A 26,892-nucleotide genomic window follows, 5' to 3' on the forward strand; every position below is an offset into this window, starting at 1 on the left:
CACACACACACACACACACACACACACACTTCAGTCCCAAGCAAGATCCCCTGTAGAATTCCCTGCCGCCCCTTGCCCAACCCCCACCTTCTGAGTGCCTTTGGGCCAACCCGAAGCAGCCCCTTCTACCCGCCCCCTCCCCAGCACTCCTCTCCGACTCCACCCCGCCGAAGGCAGGTGCCCGGCAGGCTGCTGTTGCGGGTTGGCGGCGCTCCACCGCGGCTGGTGCCGACATCTTCGTCCCGAACAGATGGGTTGGGAGTGGGCGCTCCTGGAAAGGGCGTTTTAGCCAGACAACCATTGGGCGGGTCCCCAAAAAGTTGGAGATGGTGTACAGACCGTTCTTAAGAAGAGAGAAATGGACAGAGAGAGGGAGAGTGCCCTTTGGTCCTTTAGCCAAAATTCCTGCTTCCCAATCCACCTCCCTCGTCTCCCCCCGGCCCGCCCCGCCAAAATCTGAGCTTGCAGATATGGATTCGCCCCCTCCCTCCCGCAGTTGCAGCATACACAGACACACACACACACGACATATTATATCTATATAATGCGTATTATATATTGTATATATGGTATATACTATATTATATATATTTATATGTAACCAAACATATGTAGAACCCAAAAAAGGTGCATTTCTGGAATCAGAAATGGGGAGCAGAGGAAAGTGAGGTGGCAGGCAGCCAAAGCCTCTGGGAAGGAGAGGAGAGGGTGTTTTGCTAGGCGGTTGCTGAGCAACTGTAGAGGGAGTGGGCCCGAGAGCCGGGTGCTGAGAGCGAGCCTGGCTCTGCATTTCATTCCGACCAGTTCAGGAGCAGAGATAGATATGGAAAAAAGAATGTGTGTGAGGCTGGAGGGAGATGAAAGACGGGAGTTATTTGTTGGGCAAAGCTCAGTAAATAGCGGTGAGTGGAGGGAGTCAAGGAAATGCTGGGTTTCTTTCCGGCATTTTTGGTGGGGAATGAGGTTTGATGAGCTGGTCCCCAGCATAGATACTGGGGTTCAGGTAGGTCTCCTCTGTGCTGGTGAGACATTCAGTTTGAGGTGGAGGGAACCGTGGGTTCTGGGTTTCTGTTCTGTCATTAAGAAATGAGACACCGTGGGACAAAAAATAGACTTCTGGAAAAGAAAGCAAAAGCATTACCTAAATAAAAATGAATTCAGCCTTTGCTACTTTGAGGGGTTTGGCCTCCATCACCCTGGCTTCAACTCCAAGCTTGGTCTAAAATGCCATGTTGAAGTCAAGTTCCAGAGTTAGGTTTATTGGCCAAATTTATGTCTGGGTTGAGCAAGATCATGGAAAACTGAAGGAGCCAAATTCCTTTCCCACCCGCACCCCCTCCCTCTGAAACAAGTCTTTGAGAGGATGGCCGTACCCTGAGCCAACCAAAACGGGAGTCGGGAAGACGACATGGGGCTTTAACTGGACTTTTCTTGCCACCTCCGCCCACCACCACCCCTTTCTGCTGTGTCAGCTCAGACTGGAAGAACAAGCAGAGTTAGCCCTAGTGAGAGCTCGTTTTCTTTCCATTTCTCTTTTTCCCCCTTCTCGCCCCTCCCTCCTACTCTTTCCTCCGCCCTTCTCTATCCACCCCCCAACCCCCACCCCAACTCTAAGGCATCCCCTGAGGGCTTGAGTTTTAAGTCAGAGCAGCTGTGAGTTAGTCTGGGGCTTGGTCTGGATTTGAGCAGGCAGGTGGGCCTGCAGCTGCAGAGGGAGGACCAGGCTGACCCGAGGAGCCAGAGGTCATCGTGAGGGTTACAGCAAAGGGCATGGGAGCAGGAATTCCCTGCAGAAGCCCTGGCCGCCTTAATGGAGCGAAGAAGCAGCCAGCGGGAAGGGGAGGTAATACTTGTGTAAAGTTTCTACTTTGTACCTAAGCAATGCGTATGAAACTTTTAAGATATTTAGTGTGTGGAAAACAAAAACTCTGGAGAAGAGATCACCACACTCCAGACCCACTACATCCAGAAACTGGAAGAAGATCTTAAAGAGCAGGTACCAACCAGGAGCCAGAGCAGAAGGAAAGAGGGCGGGAGAATGGCTGCGCTGAGTCAAGCAGGGGATTTGGAGGGGTTTGTTTAGTTTTACATTTGCTTTTTCTCTACAGTTGGTCCAAAAGCTGCAATTCCCAGACACCATCCTTAAATTGCAATCTGGACATGTTATTCAAAACAGTAAGACTGATTACACATTGATTACATATTTGCAAAAATAAATAATCAAATAAACAAGGAAGGCAGCGTAGGCTTCTACCCCCCACCCCCCGCAATACCAGCAAAACCTCCCTTTTATTTCCAGTTTCATTTATTTCTATAAATTCTGTTATGATGTCATTTCTCTCTCTTTTTTAAAAAAATATAAATCCAGAGGAGTGACTGAACATCTCTGGGAGGGGGAGAGGTTATATTCCCACCTTGGCCACTATGCTGTTGGTTTAGAGCACCTAGCCAGGTTGGTTAGTGCCTGGCCACTCAGCTTAGCTCAGTCCTAGTGTCTCTCCAGGAATTGTCTGGGTATTGGCCAAAGAATGTTAAAGCTGGAAGGAACCCACAGCCATCATCACAGTCAAGGCCCTCGTTTTAGGATGAGGATACTGAGGCCCTGAGTGGGGAGTCACTTGCCCAAGATGTGGCAGCAGGGTTAGAGGCAGAAAAGGGGCTGGGACTCAGCTCTTCCCCGCAGGGGCTCCAGCACTGCATTCAGCCATTCCTGGCTTTCTCACTAGTCACTGGGGCTCATGCCTGGGCCTGGGCTAACCTGCGGTGAGGCCTTTGGCATACACTGCCAGATGCTATCACCCCATGACATCATAACCCACAATCTGAAGGCGCTGTTTTAGGGGCAGTAGGAAAAGGAGTGAAGCAGCCCCAAAGCCCTCCGTAAAGGAGAGAGAGCCACACTCTCTTATTTTCACACTCACTTCTGTCCCTTTTTCTACACAGTCTTGCATACAAGCCTGGCTTAGGCTAGTGGTTTGTCAGGGAAAGAGGACCTGGAGGGTGTGAAGGACAGGTGTTCAGTCCAGCTTTCAGGTCCATGCACCAAACCTCATTTTCTACATTACAGGAAGCTCTCCTGATGTGGAGAGGCAGGCAGGCCCTGGCTGCCTCTGGGCTGTGCAGCGGCCTGTAGTCTTGAAGAACACGGTGCAGAAGTGGCCCGCTTCCAACAGCACAGTCCTCACGTGGTGCCAACAGAAAGCAGAGATTGAGGGAGGGTGTGGTTGGATGGGGTGAGTGCAGTAACTAGGGAATTTCTGCATCCAAAGGAGAGAAGGAAAACCATGCACTACCAAAGCTGATAAGGAAGAGAGCATGAGGGCCCCCTGGCTTTTATGGGCAGGTGCCTCTGAGATCTTTCAGCAGGAGAGGAGAGATGTGCTTCCAGAGGGCAGCTGGGGACTTCCGGTTGCTGCAGGAAGTGCTGAGAGCCTTTCTAATACATCCTGGAGGCTGTGGCAGCTCCTCCTCTGGGATGCTTAGGAAGGAGGCAAATAAGATAGGCTGTGGGCCCCCTTTTCTCTATGTATCTTTAGGGAAGGAGACTGAGTCCCCTTAACGCTGCATGAAAGAATGGGGTTAGGCAGAGGAAGGACTCCCAGGGGGAGCTCTCTAAGTGGAGACAGGTCCACAGAGCACCTTTGCCAAGTCCTTCTCACCTGGTGTTGGCCAACAGACCCCCAGAGACAAGGGCCAAGCCAACACTTTCTGGTAGACCTTCCTGCAGTCCAAGGAGCCTTAGATCTTGTGGTCTACAAGTAGGTGTCTGTCAACCAGGTGCCATAGCGACCAAATTTTTAGTTGATTGGAACTAGGGAGGTGAGAGGAAATGGAGCACTACAAAGGCAGAGACCTGTGCTGAGAGTGAATTAGCACACATCACCCTGAATAATCCTCAGAATATAATGGAGAAGGGGCCATTGCTATCCTTCCCATAACTCAGGTGAGAAAACTGAATTGGAGAGAGGAAGAAGAAAGTAAGGTCTTTGGGAGGCCGAGGCAGGTGGATCACGAGGTCAAGGAGATCGGGACCATCCTGGGTATGGTGCTGCGTGCCTTTAGTCCCAGCTACTCGGGAGGCTGAGGCAGGAGAATCGTTTGAACCTGGGAGGAGAGGGTTGCAGTGAGCCGAGATCGTGCCACTGCACTCCAGCATGGCGACAGAGTGAGACTCCATCTCAAAAAAAAAAAAGGTCAAAGTAAATCTGTACCAAGGTTTGTTTATTTATTTATTTTTAGAAACAACATCTCACTATCACCCAGGCTGGAGTGCAGTGGCACAATCATGGCTCACTGCAGCCTCCAACTCCTGGGTTCAAGCCATCCTCCCTTCTCAGACTCCCCATTGCTAGGACTATAGGTGCACACTGCCACGCCCGGCTAATATTTTATTTTATGTAGAGATGGGGTCTTGCTGTGTTGCCAAAGCTGCACCAAGATTTACTGAGCTATTGTCAACAGCTTCATCTTCCTCCCAGAAAGGGCAACTGAAGGTTTAGGGTGGCACAGTTTGCTGTAGCTATTTAATAGAGGAGCTGCGATTTGAACCGAGGTAGTCTGGTTCCTGATTCTGAACAGTTATCCACTATACTACATGGTGTCTGTATTCTCTGGTAAGGATAGAGATATTATATTCCCAGCTTGGCCAGCTTTGCTGTTGGTTTAGAGTACCTAACCATGCTAGTTCTCTTGGCCTAAAATGGGGTAGGGGGGCTCAGTTGAGTACACCTATAGCCCTCATCATCCAGTCAGTAGGACTCTAAATCTGCTCACCTTTCCTCCAGGGTCTTCCTCCTGGCTTTCCTCCATTCTTACAACTGCTTTTTAGGATGATAGCTTTAGGGGTTTGTTTTTTTCTTGGAAGGTTAGTGCTCATTTCCTCCTCAGCCCATAATTCAGGTTAAAAAGAACCCAGAACATGCACGTCTGTTTCTGATGATAGAGTAAAAACAAAAACAAACAAAAAAAAAGCAAACAAACAAACAAAAAAACAGTGTCTTCTGAGAGACACTGGCACCAGGCAGATGCTGGTCAGAGATGGGATGGGTAGGAAAAGCGATGATGTTGCTGCTTACCTGGAAGCCTCCACAGCACCTTCCCCGCCGCCCCCCCCGCCCATCACCCCTGTGGCCTTTCTCCTTCTGCAAATGCACACACACAAATGCAGAAGAGCCATTTGACATCCAAAGCTGGGAAACAGACTTCAAGAGACTGAGACAACTCTTACATTTTTTAAAACAGTGAGCAGCCAATCCCTCATGCTTCCACCAGCCTTGTGTTGTAGGGATGAGCTGGTGGCTGCAAATTGGCTAGGGACCTAGGGTTGGCAAGGGAGGAGGGGGACTAGAGAACATTCTAGACTGGGCCTCAGTATTTTCATCCATACCCAGGCACAGGCCAGTGCCATCAGGCCAGCACTGACCAGTAGGACTTTCTGCAATGATGGAAGCGTTGTAGGTCTGCAGTGCCCATATGTGGCCACGAAGTCCTTGAAATATGGCTAGAGTGACTGAGGAGCTGAATTTTTCCTTTTATTTAATATTTCTTAATTTAAATAGCCACACTGGCTACTGACTACTATATTTTATATATATATGGAGTTTGTTTTGTTTTGTTTTGTTTTGAGACAGAGTCTCACTCTATTGCCCAGGCTGGAGCGTAGTGGCACGATCTTGGCTTACTGCAACCTCTGCCTCCCAGGTTCAAGTGATTCTCCTGCCTCAGCCTCCCGAGTAGCAGGATTACAGGCACACACCACCACGCCCAGCTAATTTTTGTATTTTTAGTAGAGACATGGTTTCACCATGTTGGCCAGGCTGGTCTCGAACTCCTGACCTCGTGATGTACTCGCCTCAGCCTCCCAAAGTACTGTGATTACAGGCGTGAGCCACCATGCCCAGCCTAAGTAGTACATTAATATATAGCAGCCTTAGGCCAAAGAGAAGCCCAGTGAATCCAGGAGCACTCCTGCTGTTTCCCACACTCTTAAAGCTCATCTGTCTGCCTCCCTGTCCCCTGCGGCAGGGTTATCCTGCTTCAGGGCAGGGGCATGGATGAGATGACCTCCCAAGAAATGCACTGGGCTCTAAGCCCCAGCTTATATTACAGAAATACTTCCAGACCTACTTCTCTTTGCCTCTTGGGCAGATTTACACATCTCTCCATTTAAAGGTTATTTATTGAATACTACATGCTGGTGAGACAAAGAGAAATGACAAAGCTCTGCCCTTAAGAAGTTGGCTATTTAAATTCCACAGAGGGGACTAGAATAAAACCCAGAAGAAATTCAGATCCCTTTTTCATTCTTTGTAGAGAGATTCTAGGCATCCTCATCTTATCTTCTGTCTAGAAAAGGAGATGGGAGAATCTTCCCCAGGTCTGGGTGGCCTGGCAAGGCCCGACACTCTTCCTGGACTATGAATTTCAAGGATGCCTCTGTTTCTTCGATTTTTGTAAGCTAAGGCACAATATCTGGGTCACCTAGTTTTCTCTTACAATTGATTATTAGGTCAAGCAAGATAGAGTGATAAACTAACACCAGCCCAGGAGCAGGCGGTTAATGGCACCGGGGTGTGACTAAGAGGTCCGGGTTTAGATTTTAGACAGGCAGGTCTCCACCTGGATCCATCCATTGCTATGACTAGCAAGCAAGGTGGAGTCAGAACCCTTCAGAAGACCATGTGCCTGCCTCTGCTGAAAGAGAACAGCCGTGGCAAAAGGGCAGGTTTGGAGAAAGTGGTTGAGCTTGGGCACGGTACATGCATTGTGCAATTGTGCAGACTGTAGTATTTCTCACCCTAAGACGCCTCTGGGTCTGTAGCAGCTGGACTTGCACCATGGCACTCTCTGTGTTTGCCAGGACATAGAGAATGGTGCAGTCCTTAAGCACGTGTTCATGTTACCGTGGGGAGAGGCCGATGTACCGTGTGTGCCTCTGTGGATGCTGCTGCACTGGGGTGAATGGGGAATGCCTTACAAATGAAAGAGGAACTGAGTTGGCCACCTAAGAGTGGCAGGGGCCAGAGGCATTGGAGAGCCAGTGGGAAGGACTGGAGGTATTATATAGAAGCCAGAGATTTAGATCCCACCCCAAAGGTAAATACTGTATCCAGATAATATTATCATCATCCCCTCCCTTAGTCATTGAATAGGATTATGAAGGTAAAGGTCCAGCCTCCATAGCTCCCAGCAGGAGAAATGGATGCTGAGCATTCCACATTTCCCATGCTCTGCAAAACCCTCTCAGAACAGCATCTCATGGGCGGGGAAGCCTGGAATATGTCTCTCTTCCTTCCTGGATCATTTTCCAGTTGCAGGTTACAGAAACAGCAGAATGCCATGCAGAAAGAAACCCTGTTTCCCCTCTCCCTCACCTGCCTTCACTCTCCCACACATGGTTCTCTCCAGGCCTCGCTTGTTTGTCTCCCTGACTCTTTAAATATATGCTGCAGACACACAAATGAAGGAAGGGATTCGAGTGATTATTACAGAAGTAGGAGAGGGAGGCACCCAAATTCCAGATTTTTTTTCTTCTTCGAGACAGGGTCTCACTGTGTCACCCAGGCTAGAGTGCAGTGGAGCTATCAAAGTGGAGCAATCATGGCTCACCTCAGCCTCAACATCCAACCTCCCGGGCTCAAGCAATCCTCTGGTCTCAGCTTCCTGAGTTTCTCAGACTACAAGCACACGCCTCTAGGCCCAGCTAATTTTGGGGGTTTTTTGGGGTTTTTTTGTGTTTTTTTTTTTTGTTTTTTGTTAGAGACAGGGTTTTACCATGTTGCCTGGACTGGTCTCGAACTCCTGGGCTCAGGCAATCCACTCACTTTGGCCTTCCAAAGTGCTGGGATTAGAGATGAGCCACCGCGCTTAATTCCAAATTCCAGATTTTAAAAACGCTTCCGGTCCCTAGAAGTGAGCCCATGCTATGTGGGTGTCAGTCTCTCACGCCCTCTGCTGGCCACATGGAGATATTGACCTGTTTGTCAAACAGGTTCCAGTGCTGACTGTTGAGGTTTTTTTGCTGTTCACGTGCAGAACAATCTTCACCAGGAAGTCCTCCTGGGTATCCTGCCTAGATCCCTTCTGCAACCTCAGTTCATTTTCTCTTGATGAAATAGCTCAAGAGTAGCCAGTCTACTTGTTCCTTCTTGTTTTATCTAAAACTTAAACCCTTCCAAAATTGAAAGCCTATTTATGACTCAGCCACAGAGCAGCTGAGTCGGGCTAGCTGCTTCTGGCACGCAGCTCCGGTCTTACTTTCCAGCCCTTTAATCTCCGTGGCTCTGCCCTGGCTCCCCTCCAAGTTTCCGCTGTCTCTCTGGAGCCTACAGGTGACCACAAGACCCTGATTAGTATCTTCGACCCTGGACTCTGCTGCTGCCTAAGGAATAGGTCCCACGGGGTTAAGTGGCACCAGAAACCGGGAGGCACATCAAAATGTTAAGCCTGCTCTTCAGAAGCAGCCAAAAAGCTTGCAAGCTGGGGAAGGTGTGCCCTCAGGAGACTCGCCTTGGGGAGGCTGGGAAAAGGAGAGAGTTTGCAAAAGCGTTTTTAGTTCCTTAAATGAAGAGAGATACCAGAATCTACATGTTGTATGCCAGTATCATGGTTGCTTGGCCCTGGGGCAGTACTTGAACACTTTCAAAGAAAAGAGTGAGAGAGGTGAAAATAAATTTACCCCAACATTTGTCAAACCATTGTCAACACCCCCATCCCCCTCCCAGAAAGGGTGATTCAAGGGTAAGGACAGCCCACAGCAGTTAGAAAAAGTCCCAAAATGTGAAGGGTCTTGAGAAGAGCTGTTGAGGGAAGGCTGTGGGCCACCATGCTTCTGTGTCCACCAAGGCCAAAGAGAGAGAGTAAGCTGCAATGACAGCTGGAGAAGGGCACCCTCTGACCAAATGGACAGAGCCTCCCCCAACAGGTAGCCAGAGAAGGATGGAATGGCACCCCCCATTTCAGATGTCCTTAAGAACTAGAGAGATAGATGCTTATTTCTGCTTGGACACGGGGGGATTGGTTAAATGGCCTACGGAAAGGATTCCAGGAGCTGCTACACCAGCCACAGGAGAGGAGCCAGGTTCCCAGGCCCTCTCCCCTTGAAGAGGTGACAATGTGCTGGCTCTCTGGGCCGGGCTGGGGCAGCCCACTGAAGGAGATGCAGAGACTCGTGCATGCGCTGGTCAGCAGCCAGCCCACTCCCCCACCTGCCCTCACTTTATCCAGTTACAATCTTGTTTGGGGAAGGGGTCCGGGCTTCTCCAATCTGAACACCCGTGCCCCCAGGCTTTCAGTAGCCACCATTTCCTGCCTGCTCCTCCCCCCACAGTAGTCAACTACTTTTTGAGGATTAGAATGCTTGGTGATGCTGAGGTTGAGTGGTGCGGCTCCAGTCGCTTGATAAGACTGGCCCGAAAGCCCTTCTGTGCGATGGTTAGCACTCCCTCTCCTTACTCCCTCTTCTTTAAGATCTGAGCCTCCAGGCGAGATCTGTGTTACTAGATAAGGGAACCCCAGCCTTTCAATTTGTACAGAGTCCCCGAACCAGCCTTGCTTCTCCCTTCCTCCTGCCAATCTCACTTGCTCTACAACCAAGAAAAGTCAGTTTACCCCAGAACATGACCCTTTTAACTAATCCCTAAAATCCTGCCTTCCACCTACCAGGGATGTCACCCTATTGATGAGTCGTCACAGCAGGGTTTGATAGAGGAGAATCGGGGTACTGGGACATCAAGACATGACTGGGAAGAGGGGGTGAGAGGCCAGAAGGGGTGCCAGGAATCTCAGGTTGAATTTTGTTCAGGGAGAGCCCGCCCACCACCTTGTTATTTGTTTTCTCCAAGTCATGATCTTCCTCTCCAGTAATTACCTCCCTTCCTTTCCTGTGAATAAATACCCAAAGCAACTCACCACCAGGAATGCTGCAAACCCTTGGAGGCTTCTTTAGGGCAGGGACCTTCTCTGCCAAGGCCTTAAAGATCAAATACCTATTTCAAGAGACTTGACAAATCCTGAGCCAAGAGAGAAACAGATGCTTGGCTGCTTCCTGCCACCTGCCATCCTGACCAGGTTAGGCCAGGTGTTCAAATGCCTTTCCTAACTCACACCTGGAACTTGCCCAGGGCTGCAAGCTCAGAAGTCAGGTTCTATACCTGTCCAGAGGCATAAAACAGTGTCTTCTCAAAAAGTTTCTCTTTTCCCCACCCCCACTTCCTTGAATTCTACCCACTTCTTCTGTTCCCCATCCCAGATGTCTGGCGGTCACTCTTCCTGGGCATCCCAGCGATCATGGAGTGGGTGGAGAACAGAATTTTCTTTCATCTCATTTTGGTTATTTAATATCACTCAAAGCTCTATTTTCTCTTTCCAGTATTTGAAAAAAGAGGGAAGCAATGAAGACAGGGGCCCCCACCTCCACTCACCCCTGCACCTGGTCCCACTGTGGGGCATTGTGGCCACACCCCGCCTGCCTGGAAACAGCAATCTAAAGTTCCCCCATTCTGGTTCCTCTGAGGCTGGGTGAGGTCAAGGAGCTGAGAGGAGAAGGGGACCCAGGGATGGATGCCTATGAGATAAGAATTTAGGGGAAATCTGCGTACCAAGAAAAGGCCAGACAGGTAGAATTAAGGATCAACAAATATATGAACAAAGTCTTACTTCTCTAAAGGTCAAAAGTCAGCTAAGTATAGACTGTCACCAAGCCACTCCTATATATAACTGTCCTGGTCTCAGCCAGCTGTCAGCCTCTCTCAGTCCGGAGCTGAGTAACGTCCCAGCCTCCCAGGCCCCCGAGCACAGCACCAGTTCTGAGCCAGAGCGGGAGCGAGGCCTCTGACTTCTACTTGGCCCCATGCCAGTCCCCTCCGGGCCCACATTTCTGGCTCTCCCCTCCCCTCCCCTCCTCCTGCTGTGTATGAAGATCCTCACCACCCTGCTGCTCCAGACCCCAGGACCCCCTCCTCCCAGGTTCCCCAGGTCCAAAGAGACCTCGACATCCAGCAGCTCTGAAAGTACAAAGATCTCACTAACAAGACAGATTTGGCCCTTCTCGTCCACGCCCTGGCTGTGTCATCTTCCTCCGTGGACCCAGATTCCCGGGTTCCTACTTCTCAGCCCCACCTCCAGCCATGTCCCATCTACTTGGCCATCCCCCAGCAAGCAAACCGCTCACTACGACCTTCATCCTTGCAGGGGCCACTTTCCTTGCCCTTCCTCCTTCCTGCCCCCAGAAGGTCCACTCTGTCCTCACCCATCCGTCCGTCAGTCTCTCAGTTCTCCTCTGTGAAGTCTCTCTGCCTGCACTCTCTGCGTGACTCCAAGCATGCCAGAAACTTCCCACCACCTAAATGAGCATTCACTCTGCTTCCTGGTTCGTATCCCCCTGCTTTCAGGGTGTGCCCCAGGAGGGCAGAGACACATCTGCTTCAGCCTTTATTAGTCCCCTCACCCCAAACTGCCCAGCCCTGGGCTCTGGCCATGTGCACCTTGGCCCACAGGGGCTGACCCTCCGGTTCCTTCTCCTGCAGAGAGAGACTCCCGTGAGCACGAGGAGCCCACCACCTCTGAGATGGCCGAGGAGACCTACTCCCCCAAGATCTTCCGGCCCAAACACACCCGCATCTCCGAGCTGAAGGCTGAAGCAGTGAAGAAGGACCGCAGAAAGAAGCTGACCCAGTCCAAGTTTGTAGGGGGAGCCGAGAACACTGCCCACCCCCGGGTCATCTCTGCACCTGAGATGAGACAGGAGTCTGAGCAGGTACATCTCGGGGATTCCCTCATTCCCTCCCGGCTTTTGACCTTTTCCTGCATCTAAATGGACATTCATGGCAGCAGGAGGTGCTTAGGCTAGACCCGGCAGAGGACCTGCAGCAAACCATGGTGGCTCAGCTTAGGACGTGGGAGGAGAGTTTCCAGAGCACACACTTGTCAGGGCCAAGGGCTAGTGCTAGTAAGTGGGAATAGAGGCAGTGCTCATTTGAGGAGAGTGTGTGCCAGCCCAGCGGCCACACGCCAGGTACCTGGGCTCTGCAGCTGTGTCCAGTCCGAGGCAGAGACTGAGTATTCTCCTAGAGCATCTAGACACGGGCACCTCTGGACATGGTTACTCAGCAGAAGAGAAAAGCTGCAGGGGAGGGGGTGACCTGGAACACAAAAGAGAAAGTATGGCTCTGTACCTGGCCAAAGGCAGGCTTTGTGATCCCAGTGCACGTGACAGGTGACAGGGAGGAAAGAGCTTTGGCAGTAGATGATTAGCACCAAAGGTGGTGACTTTCCTCCCGAGGCCCTTCGGCCCCCACCCCTTGGGCCACTTGTCAGCGCAGCTGGGTGGTTTTCCTTTGGTCTCGCCATGCCTCTCACCCTCCTGTCCACACAGGGCCCCTGCCGCAGACACATGGAGGCTTCCCTGCAGGAGCTCAAAGCCAGCCCACGCATGGTGCCCCGTGCCGTGTACCTGCCCAATTGTGACCGCAAAGGATTCTACAAGAGAAAGCAGGTACGTCCCCTGCCCTGAGCTCCCAGGCTCAGATGGCTCCGAAAATGGCACCTGCCAGGAAATTCCACCTTGGGCAAGTGCCTAAGATTTCCACCGTTAACCGCTTACTGTTTCCCGCGCCTCAGATACCCATTCGTATACCACGATCATGACTTTCCACATTCCCTACTAGGCTGCAATCCATTCCCTCATTCCCACTTATGCCGTAATCCACTATGCTTTCCACAGGTCACCTTAGCTAGGTGAATTCATTGCAAGAGGAAATTCTGTAACACTATCGCACAGCACGGATCATTGGTGTACCGCACACTCAGGAGTTTAAGCCGTATTTTCTCTGTGTACCACCTGAAATCAGCTCACGTCCCTTCACAGCCAGGCTCCCCTTTGGGCAATGGTTCTCAGATTTCCAAGGGCATCCGATCCCTGGAGGGCATGGCTGAAGGCTGGGCCCCACCCCTGCAGTTTCTGATTGGTAGACCTGGGGTGGACTCTGGGGTGGACAGGTGACCGTGATGTTGCTTTAAGGGCACCAATAATCTAAATGTAAGAGCCAGGCCACACTGGGGCAAATTGTGGCTCTGCCACTTACTAGCTGTGTCCCCTTACTCATCATTTAATATCTCTGTGCCTCCAGACCCTTGTGTAAAATGGAGAATGAGGAGTAAGTGATTGATCTTTGTAAAGCACTTAGAACAGTACCTACTGCATACCAAATGTTGAGTGGTGGGTACAGGACAACACCACAAATGATGCCTCCTCCTGTTATTATTATTACCATTGTCATTATTATTGGATCATAACTCTCTTGAGAATCTGCAGAGTTTCAGGCTGGGGGAGACTCGAATGGGTAATATTTTTAAAGGGACTGTAAGCCAGGCACAGCGGCTCACGCCTGTGATCCCAGCTACTCCAGAGGCTGAGGCAGGAAGATCACTTGGGCTCAGGAGTTCTAGACCAGCCTGGGCAACATAACAAGATCCCATCTCTGAAAAAGAAGGAAAGAAAGGGATTGAAGGAGCTAGCCAAGGGTAGGCTGCCTAAATGCACATTTTTCCCTGGGTCTTTCCATGAAACAGGGACGCTAGAAACCCAAGGGTCGGGTCTGGCGCCCTCAACTCTCTGGAGATGAGAGTCTTGTCTTGGGGTAGAGAAGAGGCAGGACAGGGAGGAGCAGAGCCCCGGGGTGCGGCGTCCTCACAGCCTGTTGCTCTACTCACCCCAGTGCAAACCTTCCCGTGGCCGGAAGCGTGGCATCTGCTGGTGCGTGGACAAGTATGGAATGAAACTGCCAGGCATGGAGTACGTCGACGGGGACTTTCAGTGCCACACCTTCGACAGCAGCAACGTTGAGTGATGCGTCCCCCCAAACCCTTCCCTCACCCCCTCCCACCCCCAGCCCCGACTCCAGCCAGTGCCTCCCTCCACCCCAGGATGCCACTCATTTCATCTCATTTAAGGGAAAAATATATATCTATCTATTTGAGGAAACTGAGGACCTCGGAATCTCTAGCAAGGGCTCAACTTCGAAAATGGCAACAACAGAGATGCAAAAAGCTAAAAAGACACCCCCCCCTTTAAAATGGTTTTCTTTTTGAGGCAAGTTGGATGAACAGAGAAGGGAAGAGAGGAAGAATGAGAGGAAGAGAATGGAAGGAAGTGTTTGTGTAGAGGAGAGAGAAAGACAAATAGAGTTAGGAAAAGAAGGACAAGCAGGTGGGCGGGAAGGAAAGGCACCGAGACCAGGGAGGGGCCCAACTTTCACGTCCAGCCCTGGCCTAGGGTCGGGAGAGGTTGGCGCTAGAAGATGCAGCCCAGGATGTGGCATTCAATGACACTCTTGGGGTTTCCCAGTATGGATTGGTCAGGAGGAGAAAGGAAAAGGCAAACCACGCCAGGACCTCTCCCAGATCTGTCTCCTCCTCTAGCCAGCAGTATGGACACCTGGACCCCTGAACTTCCTCTCCTCTTACCTGGGCAGAGTGTTGTCTCTCCCCAGATTTATAAAAACAAAAATGCATTCCATTCCTCTGAAAGCAAAACAGCTTCATAATTGAGTGATATTAGATAGAGAGGTTTTCAGAAGCAGATCTATGAATATGAAATTCATGTGCATATTTCATTCCCCAGGCAGACTTTTTTAGAAATCAATACATGCCCCAAAATTGGAAAGACTTGTTCTTCCAGGGTGACTACAGTACATGCTGATACGTGCGGTTTCAGCCCTCATTTAATTCAATTTACAAGTAGTACAGCAGCCTCTGTGGGGGAGGATAGGCTGAAAAAAAAAGTGGGCTTGTATTAATCTACAAGACTCCATATAGTCATATATAGGCATATAAATCTATTTTTTCTTTGTTTTTTTCTTTCTTCTTTTCTTTCAAAAGTTTGCATTAACTTTTCAAAGTAGTTCCTATAGGGGCATTGAGGACTTCCTCATGCTGGGAAAACTGAGAAAACCCATATTCTCCTAATACAACCCGTAATAGCATTTTTGCCTGCCTCGAGGCAGAGTTTCCCGTGAGCAATAAACTCAGCTTTTTTGTGGGGCACAGTGCTGGACTTGACAGTGATTCCCCACGTATATTCTTCTGCACCCACCGAGCCAGGCAGAGGCCAGTCCTCCGTGGTGCAAACAGCATGCGCCTCAGTCCATCCCATTTTAGTCTTTAAACCCTCAGGAAATCACAGTCTCCGGACATCACACCACATGAGCCCAACAGGTCCATGACGGATCCACCAGTCCCACCCCAGCCTTTTCCTTTCATCTGAACAGAACGTGCATTTTTGGAAGCCTCCCTCACTCTCCACACTGGCAGAGCAGGAGGGAGACTGAAGTAAGAGATGGCAGAGGGAGATGGTGGCAAAAAGGTTTAGATGCAGGAGAACAGTAAGATTGACGGTTCTGGCCAGAGTAGATGTGGGGAGGAACAGAGGGCTGAAGGGACTGTTCCATTCTAGCTTTGGCACAAAGCAGCAGAAAGGGGAAAAAGCCGATAGAAACTTCTTTAGCTTCCCCACCCTGCATGTTTTCTGGGATTCGAGAGGAAAGAGAGGAAAATGGGGGAATGGGTTGCAAAATAGAAATGAACTTAATCCAGGCCACAGAGCCAGGGAAGGTGGGTAACTTTAGGAGGATGCTAGACTTTAGAAGCCAGATAGGAAGAATCAGTCGAAACTGGCCATGCTTTGGAAGGGACAAGACTATGCGCTCCGCTGCCCACCTTCAGCCTGCAAGGAGGAATGGAGGCCCACGAGTCTTTCCGGCTCTTCCTCCATTCTGGCCAGTCCCTGCGTCCTCCCTGGGGTGGAGGATGGAAGGAGGGCCAGAACAAGCAGGGAACGCATGATTCAGGGATGCTGTCACTCAGCAGCCATATTCTGAACCAAGAAAACTCCCATTCTCCAATGACTTCCTCAACCAGTGGGTGGCCTGGTGACTGTTCTTTAAGGCTGAAGATATCCAGGAAAGGGGGCTTGGACACTGGCCAAGGAGACCCCTTCGTGCTGCGGACACAGCTCTCTTCACTCTTTGCTCATGGCATGACACAGTGGAGACTGCCTCCAACAATGAATTTGGGGCTACGAAGAGGAATAGTGAAAAAGCAAATCTGTTTCAACTGATGGCAACCCTATAGCTGTAGAACTTGGGGGCTATCTCCTATGCCCCTGGACAGGACAGCTGACTGGGCACAGGAGAAGTGCTCAATCTTCATGAGACAAAGGGGCCCGATCGGGCCAGCAGCCACAAGGACTTGACCTGCCGAGTCAGCACGCCCCATCCCTCTGCACAGCTGTCCCCTAAACCCAACTCATGTTTCTGTGTGTCTTAGGCCAGTATCCCAAACCTCTTCCACGTCACTGTTCTTTCCACCCATTCTTCCTTTGCATCTTGAGCAGTTATCCAACTAGGATCTGCCAAGTGGATACTGGGGTGCCACTCCCCTAAGAAAAGACTGAGCCAGGAACTACAATCTCCCCCTACATTCCTCCTAGCCCGGACCTGAGAGGGGCTCTCTCTTCGCCCACTGTGTCTGGACTTTGGGCGGGCTTCTGCCCCTCGCATTGGCTTTTTGCTGCCAGCCATCAGGTGGGGGATTAGAGCCTGGTGTGAGTGTGCCAGACTCTTCCAGTTTCCGAAGTTCGTGCCTGGTAACCCAAACCTGTGAGTCTCTTCTGCATGCAGGGGATTCTCATGGGCAGCTGGTCACTCCCTAGAGAAGCTGGGCCTTCATGGACACATGGAACTAAGCCTCCCAAATGGGAGGTCTGGCTGGGCCCAGGGTGGGGAGACCCTGGGAAGGGAGGCACTGGAGGAAGACGGCACCTCTTCCCCCGTGGCAGGGTGCAAGGTAGGCAGGTTTGGAATGGTGTGGGCATGGCAATCTAAGCAGGGCTCTCTCTGACTCCAGGCTGGCCTTTGGCCAACTGCCTGCTCACCCGGAGACCTTGGACTCCGGGCTATCCATGGCTCTGGGTCTAAGTGCTGCCCACTCCCACACTCACACCCACAGAAGAGACCCACAGAAGGTCTCTTCCATCCCCTTTAGACTCGTGCCTCACTCCAGCAGTGGTGGAGATCCTCTGTCTTTCCCATGACTGCCAGGAGATAGGGAAGTCCAGCCAGGACTGACCCTCCTTCCTCCAGCCTGCCCCGACCCACCTGGCAAAGCAGGACACATGGGGAGGAAGCGACTGGAACCTTTCTCTGACAGCCAGGCCTAGACAGACAGGCCTGGGGACACTGGCCCCATATGGGGAGGAAAGCAGGTGCACGAGGTCCAGGGAGGCCCTTTTCTGATCATGGCTCTTCTCTCTCACCCCGTCTCCCCACCACCACCTCTGTGGCCTCCATGATACCCCCACAGGGCTGGCCTCCCCTAGAGGGTGGGCCTCAACCACCCTGCTCCCACCACCCAGCGGTTAGCGAGACAGGGCTGCCACGGCAACCGCCAAGCCCCCCTGAAGGTGGGACAGTACCCCGGACCCATCCACTCACCCCTGAGAGGGCTCCGGCCCAGGATGGGAACCTCAGAGAAGAGCTCTAAGGAGAAGAAACCCCATAGCGTCAGAGAGGACACGTCTGGCTCCCAAGAGAAAGGAGGCTCCGTTTTGCAAAGTGGAGGAGAGATGAGGGATGGGGGTTTCACCAACCAGCAACCTGGGCCTTGTACTGTCTGTGTTTTTAAAACCACTAAAGTGCAAGAATTATGTTGCACTGTTTCTCACTTTTTATTTTCTCTTAGGCTTTTGTTTCTATTTTAAAACATACTTTCTTGGTTTTCTAATGGAGTATATAGTTTAGTCATTTCACAGACTCTGGCCTCCTCTCCTGAAATCCTTTTGGATGGGGAAAGGGAAGGTGGGGGCGGTCCGAGGGGAAGGGGACCCCAGCCTCCCTGTGCCCGCTCACCCCACTCCACCGGTCCCCAGTCACCAGCCGGAGTCTCCTCTCCACTGCCACTGTCACACAGTAGCCCACATGGATAGCACAGTTGTCAGACAAGATTCCTTCAGATTCCGAGTTGCCTACCGGTTGTTTGTTGTTGTTGTTTTGTTTTGTTTTGTTTTTTGAAGACAGCAATAACCACAGTACATATTACTGTAGTTCTCTGTAGTTTTACATACATTCATACCATAACTCTGTTCTCTCCTCTCTTTTGGTTTCAACTTTAAAAACAAAAATAAATGATGATAATCTTTACTGGTGAAAAGGATGGAAAAATAAATCAACAAATACAACCAGTTTGTGAGAAAGAAAAAAAAAAGCAGAAAAAAAAACACGAAAAAACCATCTGAATGCGGAAGAGCTTGAGCTCGGCTCCTGTTTAGCATTTTATACTTAAGGAAATAAAAAACCAACAAAGGCTCTCACATTTTCTTACAAAGTGAAGATTGCTGTATACTATTTATTCAACTTATAATTTATGTTACTCCTTGATCTTTGTCTTTTGTCATGACAAAGCATTTATTTAATAAAGTTATGCATTCAGTTAGCCTACGTCAGCTTCCTCCGAGGGCTCAGGGAAGGCAGGCAGTGGGGGACGTGAGCCCCCGATTCTCCTCGGGCCACAGCCGGGAGGGGATGGAGAAAGGCCCCCGGCGGGATCCGGGCTGAGCGACTGCTCCGTCCAGAGAGAACCCCCCATCCCCCAAGACAAGCCCTCCCACTGGAGCTCCAGCGGCCCCTTCCCCATCCTTTGGAAAGCCACCACAGTCGTGGAACCCAGGGCAGCCTACATCACCTCCTCAGGCCTCCATTTCCTTGTGGGTAAAACCTCATAGAGCTGCTGTGAGGATTCGGCCAGTTAATGTCCCCAAAGCCCTGAGAACTGGGAACATTCGGCACATGTTCCCCTACTGTTCTATTAACAATTATTGCCATCTTTCCATCTCAGCCCTTGCTATGAAGTCAAGTGGCCTTCATCCACCCTTAGACAAACGAGAAGTTTCTGCTCCTTGGAGAAGATTTTAAGGAAGGCATTCCCAGAATGTTCCTCAATCCCTCCTCCCACTGCCTTGTAAACTTATAACTCCTGGGAACCTCTGGCCAAGATAAACTCTCCCTCTGGTTCCTACCCAACCTCCACCACTGTCTGTGCCCAGTGAAGAGGAAAACCCAAGATGGCACCCCTGATGTCAACCCCTGGGCACTGGAGCGCACAGTTCTTACACCCTCCGACCTTCTGCTGCCTCACCCTGTTGCTTTCCTCCCTCCTAGGCCCCTTCGTCCCAAGACTCTTTCCCTACGGCTCCTCCCAGTTCACAGAGCTGCACTGGACACTGCCCGTTAGGCACCCCACTGACCGCACTCCCAGAGCCTCCGGCCCGGGAGCACAGAGGGGAGACGGAGGCGGTGGCATCCTCACTCTGCCCAGCTCAATGGCGGAGGCCACCCAGAAACCATGTGTCCCGTCCTGTCCTAGTCACAGGACAAGTGCAGTCACCGGGAAGTCCCTGCCTTGCCAGTGGCCTGATTTGCCACCAGGCACACCTCCTTCTGGGGTGGCTGAGCCACTTGCCTGACACCTGTCAGCACCAGGTCCCTCAAGTTCACAGAGTAGTCTATCCAGCCAAAGACACGGCGTTTGGACGCCTGTCACTCAGCCCGCCCTGCAGTCACCTGGGAAGCCAGGGAGGTTCCCACGCCGCTCTCTCGGGCTACCGGGGCCCAGCAGTGGAGGTAGAGGAGGAGGAGGTGGAGGATGCATTAGGAGGTGCACAGAGGGAACAGGTACCTTCTCTGCTTTCCTTTCCAGGGGTGCCTCGAGTAGGGGGACAGCAAGAGGAACTACAGGAAGGCCTCCCATGTGGCACCTCCTGCCCCCAGACTGTCTCCTGGATTCCCCGGGGGAAGCTGCTCACCCTACCATTGCAAGCACACTGCCTGGAGCAGGTGCCAGCCGGGATCCTTCTCCCCATTGCTCCTCCCTGGAGGCTGTCACGCCCCACCCCCCGCACAACCCAATCCCTCTCCACTGTGGTCCTCTCTTCCCCCTTCATCTCCTCCTACACATATAACCCACATCTGTGTTTCCCTGCTCACAGCCCGTGGCCATCAAGGATTATGGCTCTGGACAGACTACTCCACCCCTGTCCCGCCACCACCCTGCACCACCCGTGCTCAGCGGGACAACCCACAGAGCCCCTTAGCGACAGCACCATTCCCCTGGGGTCCCCGCGGTTCAGCAGCCCAGAAACTCTGTCTCCCTCCCTCTCCCCAGTGGTATGCTGCTGGTCCCAGCGCTGCCACACACCATCTGCCCTTTCCTCCATCCACTTAAGCCACACTCTAAGCTCTGGGACCCCCAAGCTTCCACATTTAAAATCTGAAAACCCCACTCTCTCATTCTAATCGTAGTCTACTACGAGACTGAGAAGAATGAGGGAAGAGAGCAGAGACGGTTTTACCTAAGAGAGACAGACAGCCTTTGCTCGCCCCCCTGCTTGAGTTTTCAATCCATCAGCCCTCTCTGGCTCTGCTGCTTTGCCTAAGGAGACCGAAGCCCACAGCTCCACGCTTGGTGTCAGCTTGTCTTGGGCTCCCCTGCCCTGCAGCACCTCAGCCCTGTCTGGTCAGCACTGTCCCGCCTGCACGGCACTGCTGAGCCCCGCAGGGAAAAGGGCCACTATTGGGTGAGCTGACATCACCCCAGAATCCCCAGGCTCAGAGGGCCCCACATCCTGCCTGGGAAACCTATTAGGGTCCCCAATCGGATTATTTCCCCCACTTTGCCCTCATTTCTCCAATGCATTGTACCACCTTCCCTCATTCCTAGCAAACACCCTTACCTTCTCCCTGTCAGAGAAAACCAAGGCCAGCAGGTGAGAACCTTCCCATCTCCCCATCCCAACCCCTACAAAGCTACCCACAAAACCACCCACCACACTCTTGTCTCTTCCCCTGCCAGTCCTCCTCTATTCCCAAAGACAGCCGCTTCCTGTGCACTCCCCACCTGCTGGTCGGCCCCCCACCCATCAGCCATCCCATCTCCCCTGTGTTGGTGACAGAGGAAAGGGGGAGGAGGGAAGAGAGATGAACTATGGCCTGCAGACAGAACTGATGGACCTTGCTCAAGAATTGACATCGGATGAGAACGAGGGAAAGTCGGGGGTGTCTTCTCCACCCAGTGTCCCTCAAGCAACTCAAATACAATTTGTTCCATGTTGAACTCATCCTGTAAGCTCAGGCACTTGGCCTCTCTTATCATTTTATCGTATGCCTTACAAAGTAGAGGTTCAATAACAACACAATTTGAACTCATCATCTTCCCCACTAAGCCATCCCTCTTCCTTCTCTTAATTCTTCTTTAGCCCCCTCCTCTTCTTCCCCGTTCTTCCTCCTCCTCATATTTGCTGTCTCAGAGAATGACACTGCATCCACCCAACTGTCCAAGCCCAACCCCCGGCCTCAGTCCTGCCTCCTCATTTACCCCTTCCATCCAATAAGCCACCAGGTGCCAGGAATCAGTGACCTCACGGACCACCCTCACCCTCAGCCCTTCTCTCCATCTCCCTGGCCCTGATTCATTCAAATCATGCTCACTTCTCCCCTGGATCCTTGCAATTTCTCCTGCAGGAATGTTCCACCCACTTCCACTCCATGTCTTGTCCTCCACACTGGACATCACAGTTGCAGTTCACTTTCTTTTTTTTTTTTTTTTTTTTGAGATGGAGTTTCGCACTGGGGTGCCATGGTGTAATCTCAGTTCACAGCAACCTCCGCCTCCCGGGTTCAAGCGATTCTCCTGCCTCAGCCTCCCAAGTAGCTGGGATTACAAGCAAGTGCCACCATGCCCAGCTAATTTTGTATTTTTAGTAGAGATGGGGTTTTACCATGTTGCTCAGGCTGGTCTTGAACTCCTGACCACAAGTGATCCACCCGTCTCGGCCTCCCAAAGTGCTGGGATTATAGGCATGAGCCACCGTGCCCGGCCCAGTTCACTTTCTAAACACCAATCCAATCATGCCCATCCTCTGCCTAACTTCCTTCCTTGGTACTTAACTTTTGGTCCAGAGTTCAAATCCCTCAGCAACACACCCCAAGTCGCTCCTGATGTGCCCTGGCTTCCTCTTCCTCTCGTTCCTCTTCCACCTGTCACCTCCCTTCACCACACGTATCCCCAGCCATGCGCTGGTGTCCAGGGTCATCGTCCAGCTCATGACTTGAAGGTTTTGCAGGCCAGGCATGGTGGTGCACTCCTGTAATCCCAGCATTTTAGGAGGCCAAAGTGGGAGGATCACTTGAACCCAGGAGTTCGAGACCAGCCTGGGCAACAAAATGAGACCCCCTGTCTCTACAAAATAAAAATTAGCCAGGCATGGTGGTGCATACCTGTAGTCCTAGCTACTTGGGAGGATGAGGTACGTAGGAGGATCGCTTAAGCCCAGGAGCTCAAAGCTGCAGTGGGCTATGATCATGCCACTGCACTCTAGCCTGGGCAACAGAGTAAGACCCTGTCTCTAAAAATAAATAAATACGGACATGAAAATAAGATAAAGTCTCTGCACATGCTGCTCCCTCTGTCTGAACCCCAGCCCCCAACACTCACACCTGCACACACATGCATGTGTGATGCACACACGTCCTCCCGCTCCTCTCCCCAATCTCAGCTTCTTCCTTCCAACTCTGCCTTCACCCTCTCTGAGACACCTTCCCTGACACCAGACTTAACTATTCCTCCTAACTGCCCCACATCCCCTGCTGGAGGGGTACTGCCATCCATGGAGGGCCATCTCTGGGTTTCAGGGCTGTTTCCTTCCACAAGAATCTCAGTCCTTCAGGACAAAGGCCGTAATCTTCTTCATCTCCATCATCTTCATAGCCTGACATCCTAACACTGAGCCCGGTATACAGTGAGAGCTACTCTGTGTGTGTGTGTGTGTGTGTGTGTATGTGTGTGTGTGATGGAGTCTCACTCTGCTGCCTAGGCTGGAGTGCAGTGGTGCAATATCAGCTCACTGCAACCTCCACCTCCCAGGTTCAAGTGATTCTCCTGCCTCAGCCTCCCAAGTAGCTGGGACTACAGGTGCCCGCCACCACACTCGGCTAATTTGTGGGTGTGTGTGTGTATTTTTAGTAGAGATGGGGCTTCATCATGTTGGCCAGGATGGTCTTGAACTCCTAACCTCAGGTGATACACCCACCTTGGCCTCCCAAAGTGCTAGGATTACAGGTGTAAGCCACCATGCCAGGCCAAGAGCTATATTTAGGCAGCACTTACCATGTGACAGAAATGATTTTATATTCTCAAAGCAAATCTTTGAGATAGAAACTATCCCAATATTTAAAGAGGAAGTAAATGAGATTCACAGAGATTAGAAATATGTCCAAAAGCACATAACTCAAGAGAGTCCAATTCTGTTCAAAGACCACCTCACCTCCACGGTCACGCTTTTACCACCACATCTTATTATGTAGCTAGTATTCAGGACACATCGAACAGATTCAGAGACGACAGTGGTGACTGTCCAAATATAGAGGGCATAAGAATAGGGGTAGCCCCATGGGCATGACCTGTGCAGTCACACAGGGCTGGCACTTGGTTTAATGTTCTGCTATTTCTGTTTTCACCTTCTTAATAATTTCTGAATAAGGGACTCCATATTTTTACTTTGCCCTGGATCCTATAAATGAAGTCAACCAGTCCTCCATAAGAACCACACAGGAAGCAAGTTTCAGTGCAGACCCCCAGGCCCCTCCCTTCTAACTCAGGGGGTCTGGGATAGGGCCAGTGGTAACAAGGTCTCCAGCTGACTCCTTCTGGACCACTACTCTTCAATGCCACAGGCTCTCTAAGGCCCGATGTATGCTCAGCTGCAGTTCCGCATCTTGCCACACAGTGGCAGTATAGCCCCGGTGTTTGCTTAACCTTTAAAAAGGCAGATGTGCCTGACATCTGCAAGATGCCTGCCCAGCCAGCCATCTTCCCACATGGATGCAATGATGCTTCCTCTCGGCAGAGGTTTCTAGCTCGCACTGCACATCAGTTAGTGTGGTTCCTGCAGCTAGAGCCACAGCAGAGGTGCTGCTCACCCACTCACCCATAAAAGCTACCTCTTCAGAGAGTTGGGTACAAGAGCAGTTAGGTAATGGAGGGGAAATGGGCAAGGAGGCTGAGGCATCCTCAGAAGCCCTCTGCAAAGGTTCAAAGAATGGACAAGGTGGCAACCGTGGGGCGTGAAATCTGGCAAACAGCTGACCCAACAATGGTCCATAGTAGCCCCTCCCATTTTATACAGTCCTATAGTTTTCAAAGCACCTTCACATCTAGTCTCACACTGATACCACCGTTATTTGAGGCTCATAACATCCCCAACAGACAGATGCGAGAAGGTGGATGGCATAGCCCCAGGCGATGGAAAACGAAGTGGTGGGAAAGGATCCAAGCCCAGGTGTCCTGACTACGGCATTCTTCTTGCCTTATCCCTGGTCCACAATCACCATGGAGCCTAAGAAAGGAAAAAGAATCTGCCCGGGCTCCGTGGCAGACCAGTCACATCAGAATGGCTGAAGCTGAGGTACTGGCATGAGTTTTTGTTTTTGTTTAAGTGCCCCCGTCGAGTCAAATGTTCACCAAGATTGAGAAACACCAGGCTTCCCAGGAGAGCAGGCACGGATTGCTCCACCCAGGGATAGCAGCTCCACCCAGGGACAGCAGGCACGGTGCTGACTGCTCTTTGCAGCAACTGAGAGGACCGCGGGAAGGGCCAGCAGCAGCACGCATGCGCTGAATGAAAGACAGTCAGACCCCACGCACGGACTGCTGAGCTTCAGGCCCCAGGTCCATTCAGTGCCCAGAGCCCTCTAGGCCCTCTCCAAGCATCCCGCCTGCTTCCACCCACAGGGCTAGTATAATTCAGGGGTGGGTGGGTGCCACGCGCTGGAGTTAGGGGTCCCCAGACCCAGGGCAGGAGAGTTGGGGCACTTCTGGGGACCCTTTCCCCATCTGTAAAGTGTAACTAACAATAGTGCCTGTTTCATGGATGCACAAGGATCCGCTGAATGAATACTTTTGGGGCAGTGGCCAAGTGCTGGCCTTGGCCCGGTGCAGCCTAGAACACACCCTCCTGGCAGGACTCCATCTATTCTTGGGGATCTGGTTTTCCTGCACTCCAAGAAAGCTCATCTTGTGCCATTTCCGAAAGCTGTCTTGCATTCCAGCTACACTTACGTCACACCTGGTAAAGGGCCCGCCATCCCTCCGCCTCCCACACTCACCAGATGGAAGGTCTGGAAGGTAGTGGACTGGGCCAGGCCCCTGGGGAGCCCCCTCCTCTGTGGGAGGGGATCAGACTAAAGCCACAAGAGAGGGGAGTGACAGGAGAGGCCAGGCCCTGGGCCACGTGCTGAGGAAGGTTAGGGGGCAAGGACTGTGGGCCTGAAATGCTGAGCTTTCTCCCCCCATGGCCCATTGCAAAGGCAGGGGTGGGGGTGCATAGGCCCCCTGGAATTCACTGGAGTTGAAAGGCCAGAAGAACAGAGTGGCAGAGGTAGGTGAGCTCTGATGTGGAACTCTGCTAAGGAAACAGGCCACATTCTGTGTCTCCTTCCACAGTCCCTCAGCCTGCACACCTTGACAAATCACAGCACTTTGTTTCAATTGATATTTGCTGGTCTGGAGACCAAATCATTTGGTCGCCTGAATTCTCAGTGGTGTCATCTTTATGAATAAGCCAGTTAACCACAGCCCAACTCCCTTTCTTTGGGGGCTGAACAGAAATATCTCACCCTGGGCAGGAGGGAGCTTCCTTTATTTCGGGGGCCAGACAACCCCAATTCCAACATTTCCTGTTCCTTATCTCCCGCTGCAGTGTTATCTGAATGTGGGAGGGAGGAAGATGGACCCACGCTCCACGTCTTCCCTGACCCCCACCCCATGACTCATGCTGCCCCTGTAAAGTGCCAGGCAGAGCATGGGGGCAGAAGCCTCACCAGAGAGTCCTAGGGCTGCACTGGAGGGTTTGATCTGGATTCAGGAGGTTGCCATTCTTTCTTATTGCCATTTCATGAATGAGAAACAGAGACGGGGCTTTTCCCATTTTCCTCGGAGCCAGGGGCAAAGCTGGACGCTGGTGGGTAGGCCAACCTAGGCCAGGCTCCGCATCTCTCCATGGAAGACCCCAAAGACTCAAGCAAAAGACACACACTTTACTTTTCCTTCCTTTAATCTTATGCAAAAGGGACACAGGGGTTCAAAAATAAAAATTTCTCTTCCCCTTCCCCAAACCTGTACCCCAGCTCCCCCACCACAACCCCCTTCCTCCCCCGGGGAAAGCAAGAAGGAGCAGGTGTGGCATCTGCAGCTGGGAAGAGAGAGGCCGGGGAGGTGCCGAGCTCGGTGCTGGTCTCTTTCCAAATATAAATACGTGTGTCAGAACTGGAAAATCCTCCAGCACCCACCACCCAAGCACTCTCCGTTTTCTGCCGGTGTTTGGAGAGGGGTGGGGGCGGGGGCGCCAGGCACCGGCTGGCTGCGATCTACTGCACCCGCTGGGTGTGCACCCCGCGGGCCTCCTGCTGCTCATTGTAGAAGAGATGACACTCAGGGTCCCCCCGGATGGTGGGGGCTCCCTGGATCAGCTTCCCGGTGTTGGGGTTCACACACCAGCACTCCCCACGCTGCCCATTCAGAGACATCTTGCACTGGGGAGAGAGGAGAAGAGCGTGGAGGAGCCCGAAGCCAGCAATTTTCTTTCCTTCCCTCCCTCAACGCGGCATCCACTGAGCAGCCACCCCTTGCAGCTACCCACACGCTGCGCTGCCCGGTGGAGCTTCGCAACCTCAAATCTGCGCCAGGGAACCTTGATGAAATGCAGATTCCCATTCAGGAGGTCCCTGGAGGGCTGGAAATTCTGCGTGGCTAGCGCGCTCCAACGTGACGCTGATGCTGCCCGCCCAG

At 51.8% G+C, this 26,892-nt stretch overlaps 2 protein-coding genes across 3 annotated transcripts in view; one reads left to right on the plus strand and one right to left on the minus strand.

Annotated features, from left to right (window-relative positions):
* The window catches only part of IGFBP5 (insulin-like growth factor binding protein 5), a 21,731-nt gene extending 3,245 nt beyond the window's left edge, over nucleotides 1-18,486 (plus strand). The window contains exons 2-5 of one of the 2 annotated variants that reach the window (XM_011932296.1): nucleotides 11,526-11,755; nucleotides 12,374-12,493; nucleotides 13,716-13,838; nucleotides 15,943-18,486. In XM_011932296.1, the coding sequence (XP_011787686.1) occupies nucleotides 11,526-11,755; nucleotides 12,374-12,493; nucleotides 13,716-13,838; nucleotides 15,943-16,128 (659 nt within the window). In that variant the 3' untranslated portion in view covers nucleotides 16,129-18,486. Of the gene's footprint in view, nucleotides 1-11,525; nucleotides 11,756-12,373; nucleotides 12,494-13,715 lie in introns of both variants that reach the window. The other variant, XM_011932297.1, reaches the window with a different exon arrangement.
* A 7,654-nt stretch (nucleotides 18,487-26,140) lies between these two features.
* Nucleotides 26,141-26,892, minus strand: part of IGFBP2 (insulin-like growth factor binding protein 2, 36kDa) — a gene marked incomplete at its 5' end in the record, with an annotated part of 29,107 nt that continues 28,355 nt past the window's right edge. The window contains one exon of the mRNA XM_011932357.1: nucleotides 26,141-26,636. Coding sequence (XP_011787747.1) covers nucleotides 26,472-26,636 — 165 coding nt within the window. The remainder of the gene's footprint in view (nucleotides 26,637-26,892) is intronic.

The sequence above is a fragment of the Colobus angolensis genome, unplaced genomic scaffold, assembly GCF_000951035.1.
Source record: "Colobus angolensis palliatus isolate OR3802 unplaced genomic scaffold, Cang.pa_1.0 Scaffold95, whole genome shotgun sequence".
NCBI lineage: Eukaryota > Metazoa > Chordata > Mammalia > Primates > Cercopithecidae > Colobus > Colobus angolensis.